The 23,376-nt window shown below is 45.0% G+C and overlaps 1 protein-coding gene across 6 annotated transcripts in view; it reads right to left on the bottom strand.

Moving 5' to 3' along the window:
- Nucleotides 1–23,376, bottom strand: part of cfap74 (cilia and flagella associated protein 74) — a 248,984-nt gene that overhangs the window by 20,518 nt on the left and 205,090 nt on the right. For 3 of the 6 annotated variants that reach the window (XR_010969606.1, XR_010969610.1, XR_010969609.1), the window contains 2 exons: nucleotides 14,820–15,105; nucleotides 14,269–14,451 (listed from right to left, as the gene is read on the bottom strand). Coding sequence is in view for 1 of the 6 variants with exons in the window: in XM_068016858.1 (XP_067872959.1) it covers nucleotides 15,007–15,105 (99 nt within the window). In the remaining 5 variants the exon portion in view is untranslated. Of the gene's footprint in view, nucleotides 1–14,268; nucleotides 14,452–14,481; nucleotides 15,106–23,376 lie in introns of those variants that run through there. The other 3 variants (XR_010969608.1, XR_010969607.1, XM_068016858.1) reach the window with 2 other exon arrangements.

Below are 23,376 nucleotides of genomic sequence, written 5' to 3'. Positions count from 1 at the left end.
TCCATTTTGAGAAACTCCCTTCCACTGCTACTCTCTGTCTCCTGTTGCCCAGCCAGTTCTTTATCCATCTAGCTAGTACACCTTGGACCCCATGCGCCTTCACTTTCTCCACCAGCCTACCATGGGGAACCTTATCAAACGCCTTACTGAAGTCCATGTATATGACATCTACAGCCCTTCCCTCATCAATCAACTTTGTCACTTCCTCAAAGAATTCTATTAAGTTGGTAAGACATGACCTTCCCTGCACAAAACCATGTTAGATATTTACTATTTTTGTTGTAAGTTTTTTTTGTAGCATTTTCACTTTGTTTTTGGATGAGAGCAGTTAAAATGTTACTGAGAGACAGTTCATGCCAGCTCTCTGGAGAGCAATCCAGTCAGTCCACTCCCCTGCTCTAACCCCATATCCCTGCAAGTTTATTTCCTTCATGTGCCTTTCCAATTTCCTTTTGAAATTATTGATTATCTCTGCCTCCATCACCCTCATAGGCAGAGAGTTCCAGGTGATTATCACTCGCTGCGTTAAAAAGTTCTTCCTCACACGGCCAAACCCCCCCAACCCCCATATCTTGACAAAAACCTTAAATCTGTGTCCCCTAGTCCTTGTACCATCAGCTAATGGGAACAGCTTTTCTTTGTCCACTTTATCTAAACCTGTAATAATCTTGTATAGCTCTATCAGATCTCCCCTCAACCTCCTTTGGTCCAAGGAGGACAACCTCAATTTCTCCAACCTAGGCCTTGTAGCTAAAATCCCTCGTCCCTGGAACCATTCTGCTACATCTCCTCTGCACCCTCTCAAGGATCTTCACATCCTTTCTGAAGTGTGGTGTCCAGAACGCACAATATTCAGGTTGTGGCCTAACCAGAGCTTTATAAATGTTCAACACAACATAAGAACATAAGAAATAGGGGCAGGAGTAGGCCATTCGGCCCCTCGAGCCTGCTGCACCATTCAATTAGATCACAGCTAATCTGATTGTGGCCTTAATTCCACTTTCCAGCTGGCCCCCCATAACCCTTGACTCCCTTGTAGATCAAAAATCTGTCTACCTCAGCCTTGAATATATTCAATGACCCAGCCTCCGCTGCTCTCTGGGGTAGAGAATTCCAAAGATTAACGACCCTCAGAGTAGAAATTCCTTCTCATCTCCGTGTTAAATGGGAGACCCCTTATTTTGAAAGTTAACTTCCCTGCTATTGTACTCTATGCCTCTTTTTATGAAGCCCAAGATCCCATATGCTTTGCTAACTACTCTTTCAATATGTCCTGCCACCTTCAAAGATCAATGCACATGAACCCCCAGGTCCTTCTGTCCTTGCACACTCTTTACTAGTGTCATTAACTATATATTGCCTTTACCTATCCCAGCTAAAATGCATCACCTTAGATTTCTCTGTATTAAATTCCATGTGCCACTTGTCTGCCCATTCTGCTAGCCTATCTACATTCTGTTGCATTCAATTGGTATTATCCTCACTGTTTGCCATACCTCCAAGTCTGGCATCATTGGCAAATTTTGAAATTTTTCTCTGTAGTCCCATATCCAAGTCATTCATAGATTATATTATATATATATATATATATATATATATACACATATAATATCGATATCAAAAAGCAGTAGTCCTAGTGCTGACCCTTGAGAACACCACTGTCTCTAACGTCACAGATAAACCAGCTATATTTCCAAGAGTTCAATATAACAGAAAGATTTTTAATGACACAGGGATCAACAAAGTTTCTCCTTTTTTAAAAATTCGTTTGTGGGATGTGGGTGTCACTGGGTAGGCCAGCATTTCTTGCCCATCCCTAATTGCCTTTGAACTGAGTGGCTTGCCAGGCCATTTCAGAGGACATTTAAGAGTCAACCACATTGCTGTGGATCTGGAGTCACATGTAGACCAGACCAGGTAAGGACAGCAGATTTCCTTCCCTAAAAGGACATTAGTGAACCATATGGGTTTTTACAACAATCGACAATGGTTTCATGGTCACCATTAGATTAACTTTTTAATTCCAGATTTATTAATTGGAGTTCAAATTTTATCATCTGCTGTGGTGGAATACAATCCCATGTTCACCAGATCATTAGCTTGGTTTTCTGGATTACAGTCCAGTGAAATTATCACTATGCCACCACCTCCCCTCCTATGATACTCTATTATTTACTTAACTGAACTTAAATTCCCCTGTTGTCAGTGTGGGATTTGAAAACATGTCTCCAGATCATTAGTCTACCCTCTGAATCACTAGTCCCCTAACATAACCACTATGCTAGCATGCCCAATAACATTGAGTTAAAGCCATTGCATTGATGCTAGGCACAGGAATGCTGATATCCATACAATCAACTTGTCAAATGCCTTGGATAAGCCACAGTCGTGAAAACCTCATGTTTCTGCTCGTGTTGTTGGAAATTTCTACTGAAGCCAAAGACTTGCGGGTTGATAGGTAATGTGGCCATTGTAAAAATTGCCCCTAGTATAGGTAGGTGGTAGCAGAATTGAGAGAAGGTTGAATGTGAGAGGGAAAATAGGATTAATGTAGGATTAGTATAAATGGGTGGTTGATGGTCGGCGCAGACTCGTTGGGCCGAAGGGCCTGGTTCGGTGCTGTATCTCTCTATGACTCTATGAATGTGGTTGTTTTTATAATGAAATGGAACTAGATGTATCTGCTTAATATAGCAGTGGAGGCAGACCACTGACTCCTGTTAGTGTTATAGAAGTTGAACACAATGCTTACTTTCGCTGCCACCAGTAATTGTGCAGCAAACAGTTGACTCGCCAACTTCCCTTCCTGGTCCCCATGACAGCTGACATTGTAAATGGTTCCTTCATTTTAGGCACCGTCATCACTCTTGACTCTCCACTACCTGTGTGCTTGTGCAACATCCAGTGAAATTACCTCCAGCTAAACTTTGGGAAGGCAGAAGACGCTTTCTTCAGCACCTACCCATAACCCTTTATTCTTGCCAACAACTCCATCGGCCCCATCCACGTCACTGTCTCATGCGGAAAAGGACTGTTGACAACTTTGGTATCCTATTCAACTCTAAGCTCCGTTTCCAATCCCATATCCTTTCCATCACAAAGATCACCCCTTTCCACCTCTGAACACTGTTCACTTTCATTCCTGACAGCCCATCTGCCACTGAGTTGTTCAACCAGGCCTTTAGCACCGCCACCTTGTTATTTCAATGCTCTCTTGGCTGACTCTATTCTTTACCCTCTGTAAACTTCAGTTCATCCAAAACTTATTCTTCTTATGATTGCACAATGTTCAGCACCATTCGCAACTCCTCAGATACTGAAGCAGCCCATATCCATACGCAGCAAGACCTGGACAACACCAGGGTTGGGCTGATAAGTGGCAAGTAACATACTTGCCACACAAGTGCTAGACAATGACCATCTCAAACAAGAGAGAATCTAACCATCTTCCCTTGATGTTCAATGACATTACAATCGTTGAATCCCCCACTATCAACATCCTGGGAGTTACCATTGTTGAGAAACTGAACTGGACCAGCCACATAAATACTGTGGCTACAACAGCAGGTCAGATGCTAGGAATACTGCAGCGAGGAACTCACCTGCTGTCTCCCCAAAGCCTGTCCACCATCTGCAGGTCACAAGTCAGGAGTGTGATGGAATACTCTCCACTTGCCTGGATGGGTGCAGCTCCAACAACACTCAAGAAGCTCGACACCATCCAGGACAAAGCAGCCCGCTTGATTGGAACCCCATCCACAACCTTCAGCATTCACTCCCTTCACCACTGACGCACAGTGGCAGCAGTGTGTACCATCTACAAGATGTACTGCAGCAACGCACCAAAGCTCCTTAGACAGCATCTTCCAACCCCATGACCTCTAGCACCTAGAAGGACAAGGGCAACAAATGCATGGGAACACCACCACCTGCAAGTTCCCCTCCAAGTTACACACCATCCTGACGTGGAACTATATCGCCAGTTCCTTCACTGTCGCTGGGTCAAAATCCTGGAACTCCTTTCCTAACAGCACTGTGGGTATACCTACCTCACATGGACTGCAATGGTTCAAGAAGGCAGCTCACCACCACCTTCTCAAGGGCAATTAGTGATGGGCAATAAATGCTGGCCTAGCCAGCGACGCCCACATCCCATGAATGAATTTTTAAAAACTTCCCCCCACCCCCCCCCGACTGTATACCACTGTGCCGCCACCTCTGGTGAGTCTATCCTGCTGGTGGGACAGGACATCTCCAGGGTTGGTGATGGCGGTGCATGGGATGTTGTAAGGTATGATTTTGTGAGTATGACTTTGTCAGGCTGTTGCTTGACTAGTCTGTGGGACAGATCACCCAATTTTGCTTCAAGACCCCAAATGTTAGTCAGGCGGACTTTGCAGGGTCGACAAGGCTGGGTTTGCCATTGTTGTCTTCAGTGCCTAGGTCAATGCCAGGTGGTCCATCCGGTTTCATTCCTTAGATTTCATAGCAGTTTGATACAACTAAGTGGCTTGCTAGGCCATTTCAGAGGGCATTTAAGAGTTAGGAAGGCAAATGGTATGTTGGCTTTTATTGCAAGGGGATTGGAGTACAGGAATAAGGAAGTATTGCTACAGCTGTACAGGGTTTTGGTGCAACCGCATATGGAATACTTTGTGCAGTTTTGGTCCCCACATTTAAGAAAGGATATACTTGCATTGGAGGCAGTGCAGCGAATGTTCGCTAGTTCGGTCCCTGGTGCGGTGCGGGGGGGGTGGGGTGGGGGTGTCCTATGATGACAGACTAACAGACTAAGCTATTTGATCCTGTATTCTCTGGAGTTTAGAAGAATGAGAAGTAATCTCATTGAAACATATAAGATTCTAAAGGGCTGGATAGGGTAGACACTGAGAGATTATTTCCGCTGGTCGGGGAATCTAAAACACAGGAACACAGTCTCAGGATAAGGGGCCGATCATTTAGGACTGAGATGAGGAGAAATTACTTCACTCAAAGGATTGTGAATCTTTGGAATTCTCTACCCCAGAGGATTGTGGATGCTTCATCATTGAACACATTTAAGGTTGGGATAGACAGATTTTTGGTCTCTCAGGGAATCAAGGGATATGGCGAGCGGGTGGGAAAGTGGAGTTGAATCCTAAGATCAGCCATGATCATTTTGAATGATGGCTCAATGGGCCATATGGTCTACTCCAACCACATTGCTGTGGGTCTGGAGTCACATGTAGGCCAGACCAGGTAAGGAGGGAAGATTTCCTTCGCTAAAGGACATTAGTGAACCAGATGGAGTTTTACAACAATCGACAATGGTTTCATAATCACCATTAGAACAGCTTTTAATTCCAGATTTATTGATTGAATTAAAATTTTGCCATCTGCCGTGGTGGGATTCGAACCCATGCCCCCAGAGCATTAGCCTGGGCCTTTGGATTACTAATCCAGCAACATTATCACTAAGCCTCCGCCTCCAACTTATTGTATATTATATGCGCTGTGTGTTTAAAGAAAAATTATTTGCTGAGCTGTCATCAGGAGCCTTCACAGTTTAGTAAAAGAAGCTTTATGCACGAGAAAGGATATTCCACTTAACATCCAGAGAGAATTCTATCCCACTACATTCAAAGACTGTGGAGGTTGTTTAGGGAGCACTTGCTGCGACTGCTGGATAGGTTTGTCCCGATGAGGCAGGGAAGGGATGGTAGGGTGAAGGAACCTTGGATGACAAGAGATGTGGAACAGTTAGTCAAGAGGAAGAAGGAAGCTTACTTAAGGTTGAGGAAGCAAGGATCAGACAGGGCTCTAGAGGGTTACAAGGTAGCCAGGAAGGAACTGAAGAATGGACTTGGGAGAGCTAGAAGGGGACATGAAAAAGTCTTGGCGGGTAGGATTAAGGAAAATCCCAAGGCATTCTACACTGATGTGAGGAACAAGAGGATGGCCAGAGTGAGGGTAGGGCCGATCAGGGATAGTGGAGGAAACTTGTGCCTGGAGTCGGAGGAGGTAGGGGAGGTCCTAACTGAATACTTTGCTTCAGTATTCACTAGTGAGAGGGCCCTGGTCGTTTGTGAGGACAGCGTGGAACAGGCTGATATGCTCGAACAGGTTGAGGTAAAGAGGGAGGATGTGCTGGAAATTTTGAATGATATGAGGACAGATAAGTCCCCGGGGCCAGACGGGATATACCCAAGGATATTACGGGAAGCGAGGGAAGAGATTGCTGCGCCTTTGGCGATGATCTTTGCGTCTTCACTGTCCACTGGAGTAGTACCGGATGATTGGAGGGTGGCAAATGTTGTTCCCTTGTTCAAGAAAGGGAATAGGGATAACCCTGGGAATTATAGACCAGTCAGTCTTACGTCGGTAGTGGGAAAATTATTGGAGAGGATTCTGAGAGACAGGATTTATGATCATTTGGAAAAGCATGGTTTGATTAGAGACAGTCAGCATGGCTTTGTGAGGGGCAGGTCATGCCTCACAAGCCTTATTGAATTCTTTGAAGATGTGACAAAACACATTGATGAAGGAAGAGCAGTGGATGTGGTGTATATGGATTTTAGCAAGGCGTTTGATAAGGTTCCCCATGGTAGGCTCATTCAGAAAGTAAGGAGGCATGGGATTCAGGGAAAGTTGGCTGTCTGGATACAAAATTGACTGGCCCATAGAAGTCAGAGGGTGGTAGTAGATGGAAAGTATTCAGCATGGAGCTCGGTGACCAGTGGTGTTCCACAAGGATCTGTTCTGGGACCGCTGCTCTTTGTGATTTTTATAAATAACTTGGATGAGGAAGGCTGGGTTAGCAAGTTTGCCGATGACACGAAGGTTGCTGGAGTTGTGGATAGTGTGGAAGGCTGTTGTAGGTTGCAACGGGACATTGACAGGATGCAGAGCTGGGCTGAGAAGTGGCAGATGGAGTTCAACCTGGAAAAGTGTGAAGTGATTCATTTTGGAAGGTCGAATTTTAATGCAGAATACAGGCTTAAAGACAGGATTCTTGGTAGTGTGGAGGAACAGAGGGATCTTGGGGTCCATGTCCATAGATCGCTCAAAGTTGCCACCCAAGTTGATCGGGTTGTTAAGAAGGCGTATGGTGTGTTGGCTTTCATTAACAGGGGGATTGAGTTTAAGAGCCGCGAGGTTATGCTGCAGCTCTATAAGGCCCTGGTTCGACCACACTTGGAATATTGTGTTCAGTTCTGGTCGCCTCATTATAGGAAGGATGTGGAAGCTTTAGAGAGGGTGCAGAGGAGATTTACCAGGATGCTGCCTGGACTGGAGGGCATGTCCTACGAAGAAAGATTGAGGGAGCTAGGGCTTTTCTCATTGGAGCGAAGAAGGATGAGAGGTGACTTGATAGAAGGGTACAAGATGATGAGAGGCATAGATAGAGTGGATAGTCAGAGTCTTTTTCCCAGGGTGGAAAGGGCTATCTCCAGGGGGCATAATTTTAAGGTGATTGGAGGAAGGTTTCGGGGAGATGTCAGAGGTAGGTTCTTTACACAGAGTGGTGGGTGTGTGGAATGCGCTGCCAGCGGTGGTAGTAGAAGCAGATACATTAGGGGCATTTAAGCGACTCTTGGATAGGTTCATGGATGATAGTAGAATGAAGGGTAGGTAGTTAGTTTGATCTTAGAGTAGGTTAAAGGTTCGGCACAACATCGTGGGCCGAAGGGCCTGTACTGTGCTGTACTGTTCTATGTTCTATTACTTAGGTACATACAGCGGCTTATCACGTTTCTCAGAAATGTCCAAAAGTGCCTTCAAAAAGTGACAGGGATCTGTAAAATTCACTCAATTTACTGAACAGGTAGGACTAGACTCAGGTTAATATCTCATCTAAAGGAGAGCACCTGTAACAGTTCTGCAATTGAGTGTTAGCCTAGATCATATGCTCAGGATCTAAAGCAGGGCTTAAAAGGTGAGTGTTCTCCCAATTAAGCCAAGACTGGCACACTGAGCCAAATTGCCATGTTGTCAGGTAGCAAACATTCTTTACATAAATGCATAAGACAGACTTTTAGGTTCCCTGGTCATAATAACCCGCATAGGAGTGTGGTTTATGTTCTGTGTTGTATGGAATCTTTACTGTTACAGTGTCAGCCACATTTAACTCTCCCCATCACAGCTTTCTGTCACTTTTCATTGGCACTTAACCACAAAATAACTCAAACTGTGTAACATACAAATATTCATGAGCAAATGCCGTTTCAATTTTTTTATAGATACAGTTTTTCACAGATTAGCTACAGTTGCTTTTGGATGGCTTTACCCTCAGTGGTACTTGCATTATTGTATTATATTATAAACAGTTGCAAATCAATTAAAACGTAACTTTCAAATCAAGTATTATTCCTCACTTAATTGGGGTCTTATTTCAAATCAACATTCAGTTACAATATGTCGATTATTCTATTGAAACAAAATGAGGTGTCATCTTAAAACAGCTGCACATCGAGTAAGATTAATACAAGGTTTAAAGACCGCGTGCAATTTACCCCTTTTTTATTTTCCTCTTTACTGCTTGGATTCTGAAGATAAGAATGTGCAACTCCAAGGACAGCTGGAAGGTTTTAAAAGATTAAAAAGTATGTGTGTTAAACCTTGATTTGCTTTATACAGAATGCAGCACTCCCATGCTCGTTGGCTAACGTGCTGCCTAGTTTCAAAAATGGAAACTCCAGTTAGGTTACATTATAACCATGTAAAATTCCAACTTGAGTCAGCTGTGAAATTAGTTGGACTATACTTCATGAACTCTGACTGGAATCTGAATTGTGTCGCTTATCTAAGGAAAATGTTTCCTGAGGGAACGCAAGTTAAAACAATGAAAAACAAAAATCAAAAAAGAACGCAGAACCGTAATGAGCGGAAATTTACACCATTGCTTGTGGAGTTGCTATTGCAACAGCTCTCATCTAGCGGTCACAAAGTCTTTAAATCATCTAACCCATGATATGCGATCAAAGTAAAACCAGCCACCAATGGTTGTAGCTGTTGGAGGACAATCAGCTCAGTCCCAGGGCATCGCTGCAGGAGTTCCTCAGGGTAGTGTCCTCGGCCCAACCATTTTCAGCTGCTTTATCAATGACCTTCCCTCCATCATAAGGTCAGAAGTGGGGATGTTTGCTGATGATTGCACCATGTTCAGCACCATTTGCGATTCCTCAGACACTGAAGCAGTCTGTGTAGAAATGCAGCAAGACCTGGACAATATCCAGGCTTGGGCTGATAAGTGGCAAGTAACATTGGTGCCTTACAAGTGCCAGGCAATGACCATCTCAAAGAGAGAAGCTAACCAGCTTGATGTTCAATGACATTACCATCTCTGAATCCCCCACTATCAACATTCTGGGGCCATCGACCAGAAACTAAACTGGACCAGCCACATAAATGCTGTGGCTACAAGAGCAGGTCAGAGGCTAGGAATTCTGCAGTAACTCACCTCCTATCTCCCCAATGTGTGTCCACCATCCACAAGGCAAAAGTCAGGAGTGTGATGGAATACTCTGCACTTGTCTGGATGGGTGCAACTCCAACAACACTCAAGAAGCTCGACACCATCCAGGACAAAGCAGCCTGCATGATTGGGACCCCCATCTACCACCTTCAACATTCACTCCCTTCACCACTGACACACAGTGGCAGGAGTGTGTACCACCTACAAGATGCACAGCAGCAACTCACCAAGGCTCCTTTGAGAGCACCTTCCAAACCTGTAATTTCTACCACCTGAAGGACAAGGGTAGCAGATGCATGGGAACACCACCACTTGCAAGTTCCCCTCCAAGCCATACACCATCCTGACTTGGAACTATATCGCCATTCCTTCACCGTTGCTGAGTCAAAATCCTGGAACTCCCTTCCTAACAGTACCTACACCCCAAGGACTGCAGCAGTTCAAGAAGGCGGCTCACCACCACCTTCTCAAAGGCAATTAGGGATGGGCAATAAATGTAGGCATAGCCAGCAACACCCACATCCCATGAACAAATATTTAAAAAAATTTAATCTAACTTTATCTTAATGTTTAACAATTTAAAAAATATCCTGTGGCACTTTACTCACAGCCTGCAATAATAAGTAAAGGAAAGAACTTGCATTCACATAGCACCTTTCACAACCTCAGAACTTCCCAAAGTGCTGTACAGCCAATTAAACCAAATGTTGTAATGCAGGACAAGCGGCAATTTGGACACAGCAAGCGGCAATTTGGACACAGCAAGCTCCACAAACAGCAATGAAATATATAACTAGAGTACAAAGTACAATTGAATTTAATAATTTATCTTGTTGAGGAAATCAAATCTTTTCAATTGAATACATTAAGGCAATAAATTATTATGGCATGACTCGAGATACATTAGCTACTCAGTAGGGCCTTCTTCACACTTTAAAGGATGAGTGATGGGAACCTGACCAAACGACTCTCTACCATCCCCCTGACCAGGTTACTCCAGTTACCAGTGTAACTCACCAAGTATCAGCAAGTGAAACAAAAAACGTATGTTTATGTGGCACCTTATCACATTCTCTGGACATCCTAAAGTGCATCGTTTGAAATACAGTCATTGTTGTTAAGTAGGCAGTAACAACCTTCACGTAACAAGACCTCACAAACAGCAAATGAGGTGAAATACTGGTTAATTCTTTTTCTTTGGTGATATTGGTTAAGGGAGAAATGTTGGCCAGGACCCCAGGAGAACTCCCTATTCTTCTTCAAATGGTGCAATGGGATCTTTACCATCCATCTGAACAGGCAGGTGGTGCCTTTGTTTAATGACATATGGATTTTTAAAGATATTTAAAACTGAATGCTGGGATCAGCCACCTGCCAGGGATATGTTGAGTAGAAATGAATTGCTCGAACTAGACATCAACAGATCACAAAGCTGAGACTGAGGGGATTATGGGCTTATTTTTCTCTTTGGATGCCTGTTGAATGCCTAACAGGTGCAGTGGACTGGAGATGCTCAAGAATTTCCTGTTCCAGGCTACTTACCTGTCCTGAGTGCGCTCCAGGTGCAGATTGCCCCTGACTGGGCCTGGCACCAGAAAGATAGGCAGAAATCAGGCACATAGCTGCACTCCTTGCTGATAGTATCAGGCCTTCTGCCTGCTGCTCGATTGAAGGCCATGAGGCTTGAGGGTCATTCTGGGGTGGGGTGGGGCGTAGGTAGATTTACCTGCCCTTATTTATCTTCTGGCAACCCCCAAAAGCCGCACAGATGCTCCGCTGCAAATTCCAGTGCCTGGCATCATCGGCAGCGACTGGAAAATCTTGAAAGTGACCTCTCCTCTCTCACATGAATGGTTACACTAAGCTTGTATTTACTCCAGGCCAGGGCTCAGTACAACTGAGAAATGCTAGGAAATCCCAATGTGCAGCACAGTGGGGAGGACCTGATGTAACAGGCCTCTACTCCTTTTTACTCTTTGCTGTGCCTGGCTACTCAGCGTTTCCCAAGCTCAATTAATAGGAAACTCTACCCTATGTATTGGTGACTGACCAGCAGGTCCAGGTCCTGTTATGTACTGGAGGTGATCTTAGCTGAGAGTGGTAGCAGGAGTGCTCCACTTAGTCTCAGTACCTGTGAAAGGGTTCCTGCTGCTGAAAGGATGGGCCTGACTTTAACTCACTCAAATCCCATTCACTTAGACAGTTAAAACTGGGCTTGATGTGTGTGGAATCAGCAGAGGACAGGTAAAGGCTTGCCTATGGTGCCTCCTTGTGGTACAATACCCTGCTGACACTCAGTCAAAGCTCACACTTTCTTTGGGGAACCTTTTAAATCCCTGGTCAAGATAAAGGTGGGGGTGAAGACCCTCCTTTTATCATCTGCTTCGTGCCCTTGAATTCAGCATTTGATGGACACTAAACCAAGAAAACTGTTCCTGAAAAAAAACCCAATAACACATTTGAAAGTTAATGTTTTATGGTATTTGCACATCAATGTTGGGGTGGGGAAGTGGAGTAAGGAATGGTTGCACATCTCCAGTGAAATACTTTGGAAAGGAAGTCTCTCATGAGTTCGCTGCAAGTTTCTGGAATATAAATATTTAAGCCCTATTTTTTAAAAATGCCAGAATTAGCATTTAGCTGGTTAATGGTGCAGGCTGAATTTGGAAATCAGGGTTCTCCCCCTAATTCTAAATGGTACTGGCACATGAAAAGTTGACTTGTAGCACACTTGGCTGGTGAGCATAAAATAAGTTGAGCAAGTGCTCTTAAAAGGCTGCAGCTCTCCATTAAAAGATATGCTGTGGGGGTACAGGAAAACAGACTGCTCATTCACAGTGACATTCCAGAGTCTACTGCTGCCCTTATAATGCTGAATAGTTGGTAAATCCTTTTGCAGGCAGAGTACTAAAGGAGGCTGTCTTATTTGGGACTGAAGGCTATGCTGCTGTAAAAGCACAGGTGCCAACCAAGTGAACGCCTCGTAACTGGCTGCAAATGCGGAAGAAGTTTGCTGGTATCAGGAGGTAAGTGTGCTCCTCATATTTGCACACATTTTTGTGAAGCCTTCCAAGCCTGGCACAAGCCTAAGTTAGCACTTCCTGCACCTTCTGGGTGGTACCACAAAGCACTGTACATAATCATTGCCCTTTTTATACACTCTTTTACCCTGCCAAAACTGCAAGGCACATTTTTCCTGCAGGTGGAGACTGAGGAATTGTAAACATTCGGGTTTCACCTTGAGGTGCTCCTCCGCTGTTAGACTGTTAAACCCACTGAAAAGCTCCCATGTACAGATTAGAACTGATTTCCTAAAAAGACACTATCAGAATTTTTATTCCTACAAATAATGTGAACTGCCACATCCTGCTGCTTCTTGGATAATGGCCACTGACACACAAACAGTTGGACACTACCTGAGAATTAAATTGAATGCAGTTGATGAAGAGCCCTGATGTTCACATGGGTGCTACCTATGATACCATGAGCTCACAGGACCTTCTTCAGTCAGTGAACGCTCTGCTCCTCTGCCTCCTTTCCACAGGGAAACTGATGATGCTGTTGACCCCTGCAAACAGTGTTTGTAATTTTCTAGCTACAGGTGTGCAGTGCAGACTTCCTGATGAGCAGATGTCCTCGATGGTGGCTTGGAAAGATCAGGTAGTTTGAAATTTCATGCTGTGGTACACCTCACTTCTACGGATACAGCCATCTCTGTTCCAAGTGCTGTCTGCAGGTCATCCTGCATCATGTTACAATTCTGTGATGCCTATCTTGTGAAGCAAAAATAGCAAAGACAGGTCCCCTTTGACATGTTAACGCACATGTGAAGGGTGTAAACCGGGGTCTTGGGGTAGTGAGTAATGTGTACAAATGATCTCAGCGATCACCACTTTGTGTGATGCTACTTAATGACAGCAGCAATCAAGGATAATGAGAAATATAGCCAATAAAACACAGATAGAATCAAAGAATGATACAGTACAGAAGGAAGCCATTCAGCCCATCGTGCCTGTGCTAGATCTTTAAAACAGCTATCCAATTAGTCCCATTCCCCTGCTCTCTCCTTATAGCCCTGCAAATATTTCCTCTTCAAGTGCCAGTTAAAAACAAAAAACAACTAACTACCCAGCTAAAGCTGCTAATGCATGGAGCGAGATATAATGGACGTAAATCCCTCTTCCCTATTGTTTTTCTCCTCCGAAGGCCTATTGTCCATTATCTCTTCTTTTTCTCAATTCCTATATGCAGCTATCGTTTTTGCTCCTTACACCAACCCAAAATCTGGGATCCCATTGTGCATGGCCCAACTCATTGCCATTCAATTTGCTTCAATACTCCGAACATAATTACTTCATCACCCGCCGACAAATCACTACTCTTCAGTACCATGCCTCAATTAGAAAGTACACCAAAAACTCTCGATACTTACCTTACCAATCCTATCGACTCCCGGAACTTACTTCCCAAATGCACCTAATTGCTTCTACACTCCTCTCAAATCCTTAAAAACCCAATAACTTGTTCTCATAAACCACATCATTTCATCTACCGCAATGAATGGCGCATCAGATCTACTTCCTTTGAAAAGATCACCACTCAGAAAGTGTGCAGGACCCAAGTCGGTGTGCCCATGCTCAGTCCGCAATAGAAGTGAGTCACACGCCGTAGAGTTTAGGGTGCCCTGTAGGCATCCAGAGACCATGCCTAAAACTGGCGATGGGCTCGCTGATTATGCAAATCGAGGGCCTGACGCCCATTTCAGGCTCCTTTGTGAAACTGGATTACGAGTGATCACAGTTTGCATTATGCATGCTGTGGTCAGCTCTCTCAGGTGAACAGCTCGTAAAGGAACTGCTGGAGGCTGACCCCCAAAAGGCAAGAAAAAAATTGCTTTACTTACCCGAATGTGAAATTGCAGGCTGCTGTTGGCCTGTACTTGCCCCCCGCTCCCGAATGCCTCCTTCCCTCCCAGACTCACCAGTATCGTGGGAGATCTGTTAATGTTAGATATATTTAATGGTTAAGGTGAATCACAAAAATGATTCTGATTCTTTTCACCAGTTTTGCCAATAGATGTACAAATAACTTGGTCACTAGTGCATGTCTGAGCCCCCAGTTAACAAGACACCTTGTACATGAATATATGTGGTTGATGCCGGATAAGAAGGCAGTCAACAAAGAACAATACAAGTCCCAGAGTCACACCATGTAACTGGCACCTTCATTCGCAGTATAAAAAGACAAATAATATTTTTTGTAGTCTTTTGTAAGAATGAATAGGTTACAGTAATTTAGAAAAGACAAACAATCAAACATGAATGTATCCTCCTGAGCACATTTAGATTTAAAAAACTTGACTTACAGAGGCTTCTTTTCACAGTGGAATGCAATCAGCAGAAGTTGTAGATTAGTAAACTAAGTTAAATATTAGTCAGATTGCCAACTTTTAAAACTGAAATATATGAATTTAAAAGATTTATCCTTTTCTGCAACATAAAAGCGTCTTGCATATAAGAAGTCTTCTCAGTAATCCCTCCAAGTTCTTCATCTTAAGTTGAGTCAACCATTGCTGTTAGAATGATTTGGTAATTTTCCGTGATGTTTCCTTTGATGGACATTTTAACTGTAGCCGAGATTATTTGAAGTGGCTTGAAAACAAAATTAAAAAGTTATATTCAGATATACTATTGTTATGCATTTTAAAATATACAACGTTCTTTTAAAGAAACATAATATAGAAATAGCAAAATGTATGAAATTTATGCAGCCATGGTAACTTGAAACTCGCTAAAAAAATACCTCTATGATATAGTTTACTTGGACCTTCAAAAAGCTTTGACAAAGTTCCACAGAGTAGAACATGGAACGAGGGAAGGATTTGGATTAAGAGCATTCAGAAATATGCGTAATGCCAACTAACTGGAGGTGTAGAGGGTCGGTGCTTGGACTCTTGTCGACATAAATGAGCTGGATACCAAAATCAATTGCAAACGGGATCTGAAGACCATACTGAAATATGCAGAACAGTAGCGTCAGGGACCCTGATTTTAACAGTAGGTGGGTACAGCGCATTGGCACCTAATTTGCATATTTATAGAAACAGAAAATTTATGGCACAGAAGGAGGCCATTTGGCCCATCATGCCTGTGCCAGCCGCAAAAGAACGAGTCAGCCGAATTCCATTTTACAGCTGTTGGGCCATTAGCTTGTGTGTTACTACACTTCAAGTGCATATCCAAGTACTTTTAAATACGATGAGCATTTCTGCCTCTACTGCGCTTTCAGGCAGTGAGTTCCAGGCCTCACCACTCTTTGGGTGAAAAATTTCTCCTCAACTCTCCTCTAATCCTTCTGCAAATTACTTTATATTTATGCCCCCGGCTATTGATCTCTCCACTAAGGGAAATAGAGCAGACAGGAAGGACCTATTTAAGGTTAATATCAGGACCCGCGGGAAGGCAATGGGATCACAAGGGGTAAATCAATGCTCTTATTTTAACGGCTCACCACCACCACCCCACTCCAACCCCCTGCCAACCCGCCCATTTTACATCAGGCTATCGGAGTTAAAATTGGGGTTACAGCTGTTAAAAATTTGTAAAATGTTTTAGAAAAGTTAACAGAACAGACAAATGACAAATTAAATTTAATACTGACAAATGCAAGTATTGCACATTGTATGTAAAATTAATTAAGTATATAATGAATGAACAGAAAAGAACCTGGGAATGTAACCGTGGTGTCAAAAGCAAAGAACAAAGAAAAGTACAGCACAGGAACAGGCCATTCGGCCCTCCAAGCCTGCGCCAATCTTGATGCCTGTCTAAACTAAAATCTTCTGCACCTCCGGGGTCCATATCCCTCTATTCCCATCCTATTCATGTATTTGTCAAGATTCCTCTTAAATGTCGCTATCGTACCTGCTGCCACCACCTCCCCCGGCAGCAAGTTCCAGGCACTCACCACCCTCTGTGTAAAGAACTTGCCTCGCACATCCCCTCTAAACTTTTCCCCTTGCACCTTAAACCTATGTCCCCTAGTAACTGACTCTTCCACCCTAGGAAAAAGCTTCTGACTATCCACTCTGTCCATGCCGCTTATAACTTTGTAAACCTCCATCATGTCGCCCCTCCACCTCCGTCGTTCCAGTGAAAACAATCCGAGTTTATCCAACCTCTCCTCATAGCTAATGCCCTCCAGACCAGGCAACATCCTGGTAAACCTCCTCTGTACCCTCTCCAAAGCCTCCACATACTTCTGGTTGTGTGGCGACCAGAATTGCACGCAATATTCTAAGTGTGGCCCAACTAAGGTTCTGTACAGCTGCAACATGACTTGCCAATTTTTATACTCTATGCCCCGACCGATGAAGGCAAGCATGCCGTATGCCTTCTTGACTACCTTATCCACCTGCGTTGCCACTTTCAGTGACCTGTGGACCTGTACGCCCAGATCTCTCTGCCTGTCAATACTCCAAAGGGTCCTGCCATTTACTGTACACTTCCCACCTGCAATAGACCTTCCAAAATGCATTACCTCACATTTGTCCGGATTAAACTCCATCTGCCATTTCTCCGCCCAAGTCTCCAACCGATCTATATCCTGCTGTATCCTCTGACAATCCTCATCATTATCCGCAACTCCACCAACCTTTGTGTCGTCCGCAAACTTACTTATCAGACCAGTTACATTTTCCTCAAAATCATTTATATATACTACAAACAGCAAAGGTCCCAGCACTGAATTCTGCGGAACACCACTAGTCACAGCCCTCCATTCAGAAAAGCACCCTTCCACTGCTACCCTCTGTCTTCTATGACTGAGCCAGTTCTGTATCCATCTTGCCAGCTCCCCTCTGATCCCATGTGACTTCACCTTTTGTACCAGTCTGCCATGAGGGACCTTGTCAAAGGCTTTACTGAAGTCCATATAGATAACATCCACTGCCCTTCCTTCATCAATCATCTTCGTCACTTCCTCAAAAAACTCAATCAAATTAGTGAGACACGACCTCCCCTTCACAAAACCATGCTGCCTCTTGCTAATAAGTTCATTTGTTTCCAAATGGGAGTAAATCATGTCCCGAAGAATCCTCTCTAATAATTTCCCTACCACTGACGTAAGGCTCACCGGTCTATAATTTCCTAGATTATCCTTGCTACCCTTCTTAAACAAAGGAACAACATTGGCTATTCTCCAGTCCTCTGGGACCTCACCTGTAGCCAATGAGGATACAAAGATTTCTGTCAAGGCCCCAGCAATTTCTTCCCTTGCCTCCCTCAGTATTCTGACGTAGATCCCATCAGGCTCTGTGGACTTATCTACCTTAATGCTTTGCAAGACGCCCAACATCTCCTCCTTTTTGATAACGACATGACCCAGACTATCTACACTCCCTTCCATAGACTCATCATCCACCAAAGGCAGCACAGTGGCGCAGTGGTTACCACCACAGCCTCACAGCTCCAGCGACCCGGGTTCAGTTCTGGGTACTGCCTGTGCGGAGTTTGCAAGTTCTCCCTGTGACCGCGTGGGTTTTCGCCGGGTGCTCCGGTTTCCTCCCACAGCCAAAGACTTGCAGGTTGATAGGTAAATTGGCCATTATAAATTGCCCCTAGTATGGGGAGTTGAGGGAAGGTGGGGATGTGGTAGGGAATATGGGATTAATGTAGGATTAGTATAAATGGGTGGTTGATGGTCGGCGCAGACACGGTGGACCGAAGGGCCTGTTACAGTGCTGTAAAAAAAAACAGTCCTTCTCTTTGGTGAATATTGATGCAAAGTACTCATTTAGTACCTCGCCCATTTCCTCTGGCTCCACACATAGATTCCCTCCTCTGTCCTTGAATGGGCCAACCCTTTCCCTAGTTACCCTCTTGCTCTTTATATACGTATAAAAAGCCTTGGGATTCTCCTTAATCCTGTTTGTCAATGACTTTTCATGACCCCTTTTAGCCTTCCTGACTCCTGCTTAAGTCCCTTCCTACTTTCTTTATATTCCTCAAGGGCTTCGTTCGTTCCCAGCCTTCTAGCCCTTACGAATGCTTCCTTTTTCTTTTTGACGAGGCTCACAATATCCCTCGTTATCCAAGGTTCCCGAAACTTGCCAAACTTATCCTTCTTCCTCACAGGAACATGCCGGTCCTGGATTCTAGTCAACTGACGTTTGAAAGACTCCCACGTCAGATGTTGATTTAGCCTCAAACAGCCGCCCCCAATCTAAATTCTTCAGTTCCTGCCTAATATTGTTATAATTAGCCTTCCCCCAATTTAGCACCTTCACCCGAGGACTACTCTTATCCTTATCCACAAGTACCTTAAAACTTATGGAATTATGGTCACTGTTCCCGAAATGCTCCCCTTTTGAAACTTCGACCATCTGACCCGGCTCATTCCCCAATACCAGGTCCAGTACGGCCCCATCCCTAGTTGGACTATCTACATATTGTTTCAAGAAGCCCTCCTGGATGCTCCTTACAAATTCTGCCCCATCCAAGCCCCTAGCACTAAGTGAGTCCCAGTCAATATAGGGGAAGTTAAAATCACCCACCACTCCAACCCTGTTACCTTTACATCTTTCCAAAATCTGTCTACGTATCTGCTCCTCTACCTCCCGCTGGCTGTTGGGAGGCCTGTAGTAAACCCCCAACATCGTGACTGCACCCTTCCTATTCCTGAGCTCCACCCATATAGCCTCGCTGCATGACCCCTCCGAGGTGTCCTCCCGCAGTACAGCTGTGATATTCTCCTTAACCAGTAATGCAACTCCCCCACCCCTTTTACATCCCCCTCTATCACGCCTGAAGCTTCTAAATCCTGGAACATTTAGCTGCCAATCCTGCCCTTCCCTCAACCAAGTCTCTGTAATAGCAACAACATCATATTTCCAAGTACTAATCCAAGCTCTAAGTTCATCTGCCTTACCTGTTATACTTCTCGCATTGAAACAAATGCACTTCAGACCACCAGTCCCGCTGTGCTCCGCAACATCTCCCTGCCTGCTCTTCCTCTTAGTCTTACTGGCCTTATTTACTCGTTCTCCCTCAGTTATTTCATCTGCTGTCCTACTGCTCTGGTTCCCACCCCCCTGCCACACGAGTTTAAACCCTCCCGAGTGACGCTAGCAAACCTTGCAGCCAGGATATTTGTGCCCCTCCAGTTTAGATGCAACCCATCCTTCTTGTACAGGTCCCATCTGTCCCTGAAGAGATCCCAATGGTCCAGATATCTGAAACCCTCCCTTCTACACCAGCTGTTCAGCCACGTGTTTAGCTGCACTATCTTCCTATTTCTAGCCTCACTGGCACGTGGCACAGGGAGTAATCCAGAGATTACAACCCTAGAGGTCCTGTCTTTTACGTTTCTACCTAACTCCCTTAACTCCCCCTGCAGGACCTCGTCACTCTTCCTACCGATGTTGACCACAACCTCTGGCTGTTCACCCTCCCCCTTCAGAATGCCCCCTGTCCATTCAGAGACATCCTTGACCCTGGCACCAGGGAGGCAACATACCATCCTGGAGTCTCTTTCACGTCCACAGAAGTGCCTATCTGTGCCCCTGACTATAGAGTCCCCTATAACTATTGCTCTTCTGCACTTTGTCCCTCCCTGCTGAACAACATTGCCAGCCATGGTGCCACTGCTCTGGCTGCTGTTGTTTTCCCGACAGGCCATCCCCCCCCAACAGTATCCAAAACGATATACTTGTTAGAGAGGGGGATAGCCACAGGGGATTCCTGCACTGACTACCTGCCCCTTCCAGCGGTCACCCATCTATCTGCCTGCACCTTGGGTGTAACCACTTCTCTAAAACTCCTGTCTATGACGCTTTCCGCCACCTGCATGCTCCTAAGTGCATCCAATTGCTGCTCCAACCGATCCACGCAGTCTGTGATGAGCTGCAACTGGGTACACTTCCTGCAGATGTAGTCATCCGGAACGCTAGATGGGTCACGGACCTCCCACATCTCACAGGTGAAGCACTTTACCCCTCTAACTGACATTTCTAGCACTAATTAATAAATTAATTTAAAATAAATAATTAAACACTTATTAAATCCTTACCAAATTAAGTTACAATTAACTATATGGTCCCTGGTGCTAGATTTCTACTATAAATATTAAATGCTAAATACAGTAATCTCCTCCCTCCAGTTTAGTTACTCCTCTACTTATTAATTAATTCGTTAATTAGGGTTTTAATCAATTTTTATCAATGCTTTATTTTCAAATGTTTGCAGATGCCCTACCAGCCAACCAGGTCACAGCTTTCCTGTGACGTCACTTTTTCAGGTTTTTTTTTTAGTTTTTATTTCAGTTTTTTTTCCACCCGAGGTAACTTACCGGTCCGGAACTCCGCCCTCAGAGTCTTCTCCCTGGATGTTGGCCGCGAATCCCCAAGGTGAGGTTTTTATACTTACCGGTCCGGAATTCCGCCCTCCGAGTCTTCTCCCTGGATGTAGGCTGTGAATCCCCGAGGTAAGGTTTTTATACTTGCTGGTCCGGAATTCCGCCCTCCGAGTCTTCTCCCTGGATGTTGGCCGCGAATCCCCGAGGTAAGTTTTTTATACTTGCTGGTCCGGAATTCCGCCCTCCGAGTCTTCTCCCTGGATGTAGGCTGTGAATCCCCGAAGTAAGGTTTTTATACTTACCGGTCCGGAACTCCACCCTCAGATTCTTCTCCCTGGATGTTGGCCGCGAATCCCCGAGGTGAGGTTTTTATACTTACCGGTCCGGAACTCCGTCCTCCGAGTCTTCTCCCTGGATTCAACTTGCAACTCATCCCCTCATTTAATCTGCTCACTCTCAATGACGTAAATAAAGTAAAGTAATTTCCTTTTGTTTTCGGCGGAGACCAGGGGGCTGCTGGGTAAGTAAAACCCTATATATTTGGGCCGTTTAAAACAACTTGCCTTTCATTGCAGCAGCTTTTTCGGGAGCAGAGAGTGCGAGCGAGTGAGCAGCTGGGAAGGTCAGTTTAAAGTAAATTTAATTTCCTTTTGTTTTCGGCGGAGACCAGGGGGCTGCTGGGTAAGTAAAACCCTATATATTTGGGCCGTTTCTGAACCCGAGACACTACACCTGTAGTGTCTCCCACCCGCCCTCCTCCTCTAACCAAAAAAAAGGACTCGGTGGTGTGTAGATAAGGTAAGGCTTTTTCTATTTCTCTTTTTTTTTATCGTGTGATTGGTAAAAAACTTTTCGTTCCTTTTTCATTTAATTAAGTTTAAGCTTAAGATTAAAAATGGCAGGAGATCTCAGACCCGTGACATGCTCCTCTTGCTCAATGTGGGAGCTCAGGGACATGGCTGATGTCCCTGACTCCTTCACGTGTAGGAAGTGTGTCCAGCTGCAGCTCTTGTTAGACCGCACGACGGCTCTGGAGCTGCGGATGGACTCACTTTGGAGCATCCGCGATGCTGAGGAGGTCGTGGATAGCACGTTTAGTGAATTGGTCACACCGCAGATTAGGATTGCTGAGGGAGAAAGGGAATGGGTGACCAAAAGGCAGAGAAAGAGCAGGAAGGCAGCGCAGGTGTCCCCTGCGGTCATCTCCCTCCACAACAGGTATACCGTTTTGGATACTGTTGAGGGAGATGGCTCACCAGGGGAAGGCAGCAGTAGCCAGGTTCATGGCACCGTGGCTGGCTCTGCTGTTCAGAATGGCGGGAAAAAGAGTGGAAGGGCTATAGTCATAGGGGATTCAATTGTAAGGGGAGTAGATAGGCGGTTCTGTGGTCGAAAACGAGACTCCCGAATGGTATGTTGCCTCCCAGGTGCACGGGTCAGGGATGTCTCAGATCGGCTGCAGAACATTCTGAAGGGGGAGGGTGAACAGCCAGTTGTCGTTGTGCACATAGGCACCAATGATATAGGTAAAAAACGGGATGAGGTCCTACAAGCAGAATTTAGGGAGTTAGGAGCCAAGTTAAAAAGTAGGACCTCAGAGGTAGTAATCTCAGGATTGCTACCAGTGCCACGTGATAGAGTAGAAATGAAAGAATAGTCAGGATGAATGCGTGGCTTGAGAGATGGTGCAGGAGGGAGGGGTTCAGATTTTTGGGACATTGGGACCGGTTCTGGGGGAGGTGGGACTATTACAAATTGGACGGTCTACACCTGGGCCGGACTGGAACCAATGTCCTTGGGGGTGCTTTTGCTAACGCTGTTGGGGAGGGCTTAAACTAATGTGGCAGGGGGATGGGAACCAAATGAGGTCAGTGGAGAGTAAGGATGTAGTAACTAAAGCCTGTAAGGAACTAGATAATGAAGTCAGCGTGACTAAGGGAAAGAGTAGGCAGGGAGCAGATGATGAAAGCAAAGGGACTGGTGGTCTGAGGTGTATTTGTTTTAATGCAAGAAGTGTAGTAGGTAAGGCAGATGAACTTAGGACTTGGATTAGTACCTGGGAGTATGATGTTATTGCTATTACTGAAACTTGGTTAAGGGAAGGGCATGATTGGCAACTAAATATCCCAGGATACCGATGCTTCAGGCGGGATAGAGAGGGAGGTAAAAGGGGTGGAGGAGTTGCATTACTGGTCAAAGAGGATATCACAACTGTGCTGAAGGAAGGCACTATGGAGGACTCGAGCTGTGAGGCAATATGGGCAGAACTCAGAAATAGGAAGGGTGCGGTAACAATATTGGGGCTGTACTACAGGCCTCCCAACAGCGAGCGTGAGATAGAGGTACAAATATGTAAACAGATTATGGAAAGCTGTAGGAGCAACAGGGTGGTGGTGATAGGAGATTTTAATTTTCCCAACTTTGGGCGGCACAGTGGCGCAGTGGTTAGCACCGCAGCCTCACAGCTCCAGGGACCTGGGTTCGATTCTGGGTACTGCCTGTGTGGAGTTTGCAAGTTCTCCCTGTGTCTGCGTGGGTTTCCTCCGGGTGCTCCGGTTTCCTCCCACAAG

Source organism: Heterodontus francisci, chromosome 37 (assembly GCF_036365525.1).
Source record: "Heterodontus francisci isolate sHetFra1 chromosome 37, sHetFra1.hap1, whole genome shotgun sequence".
NCBI classification, from domain to species: domain Eukaryota; kingdom Metazoa; phylum Chordata; class Chondrichthyes; order Heterodontiformes; family Heterodontidae; genus Heterodontus; species Heterodontus francisci.
Note: the sequence above shows the minus strand (reverse complement) of the source record. Positions and strands in the feature narration are given on the sequence as shown.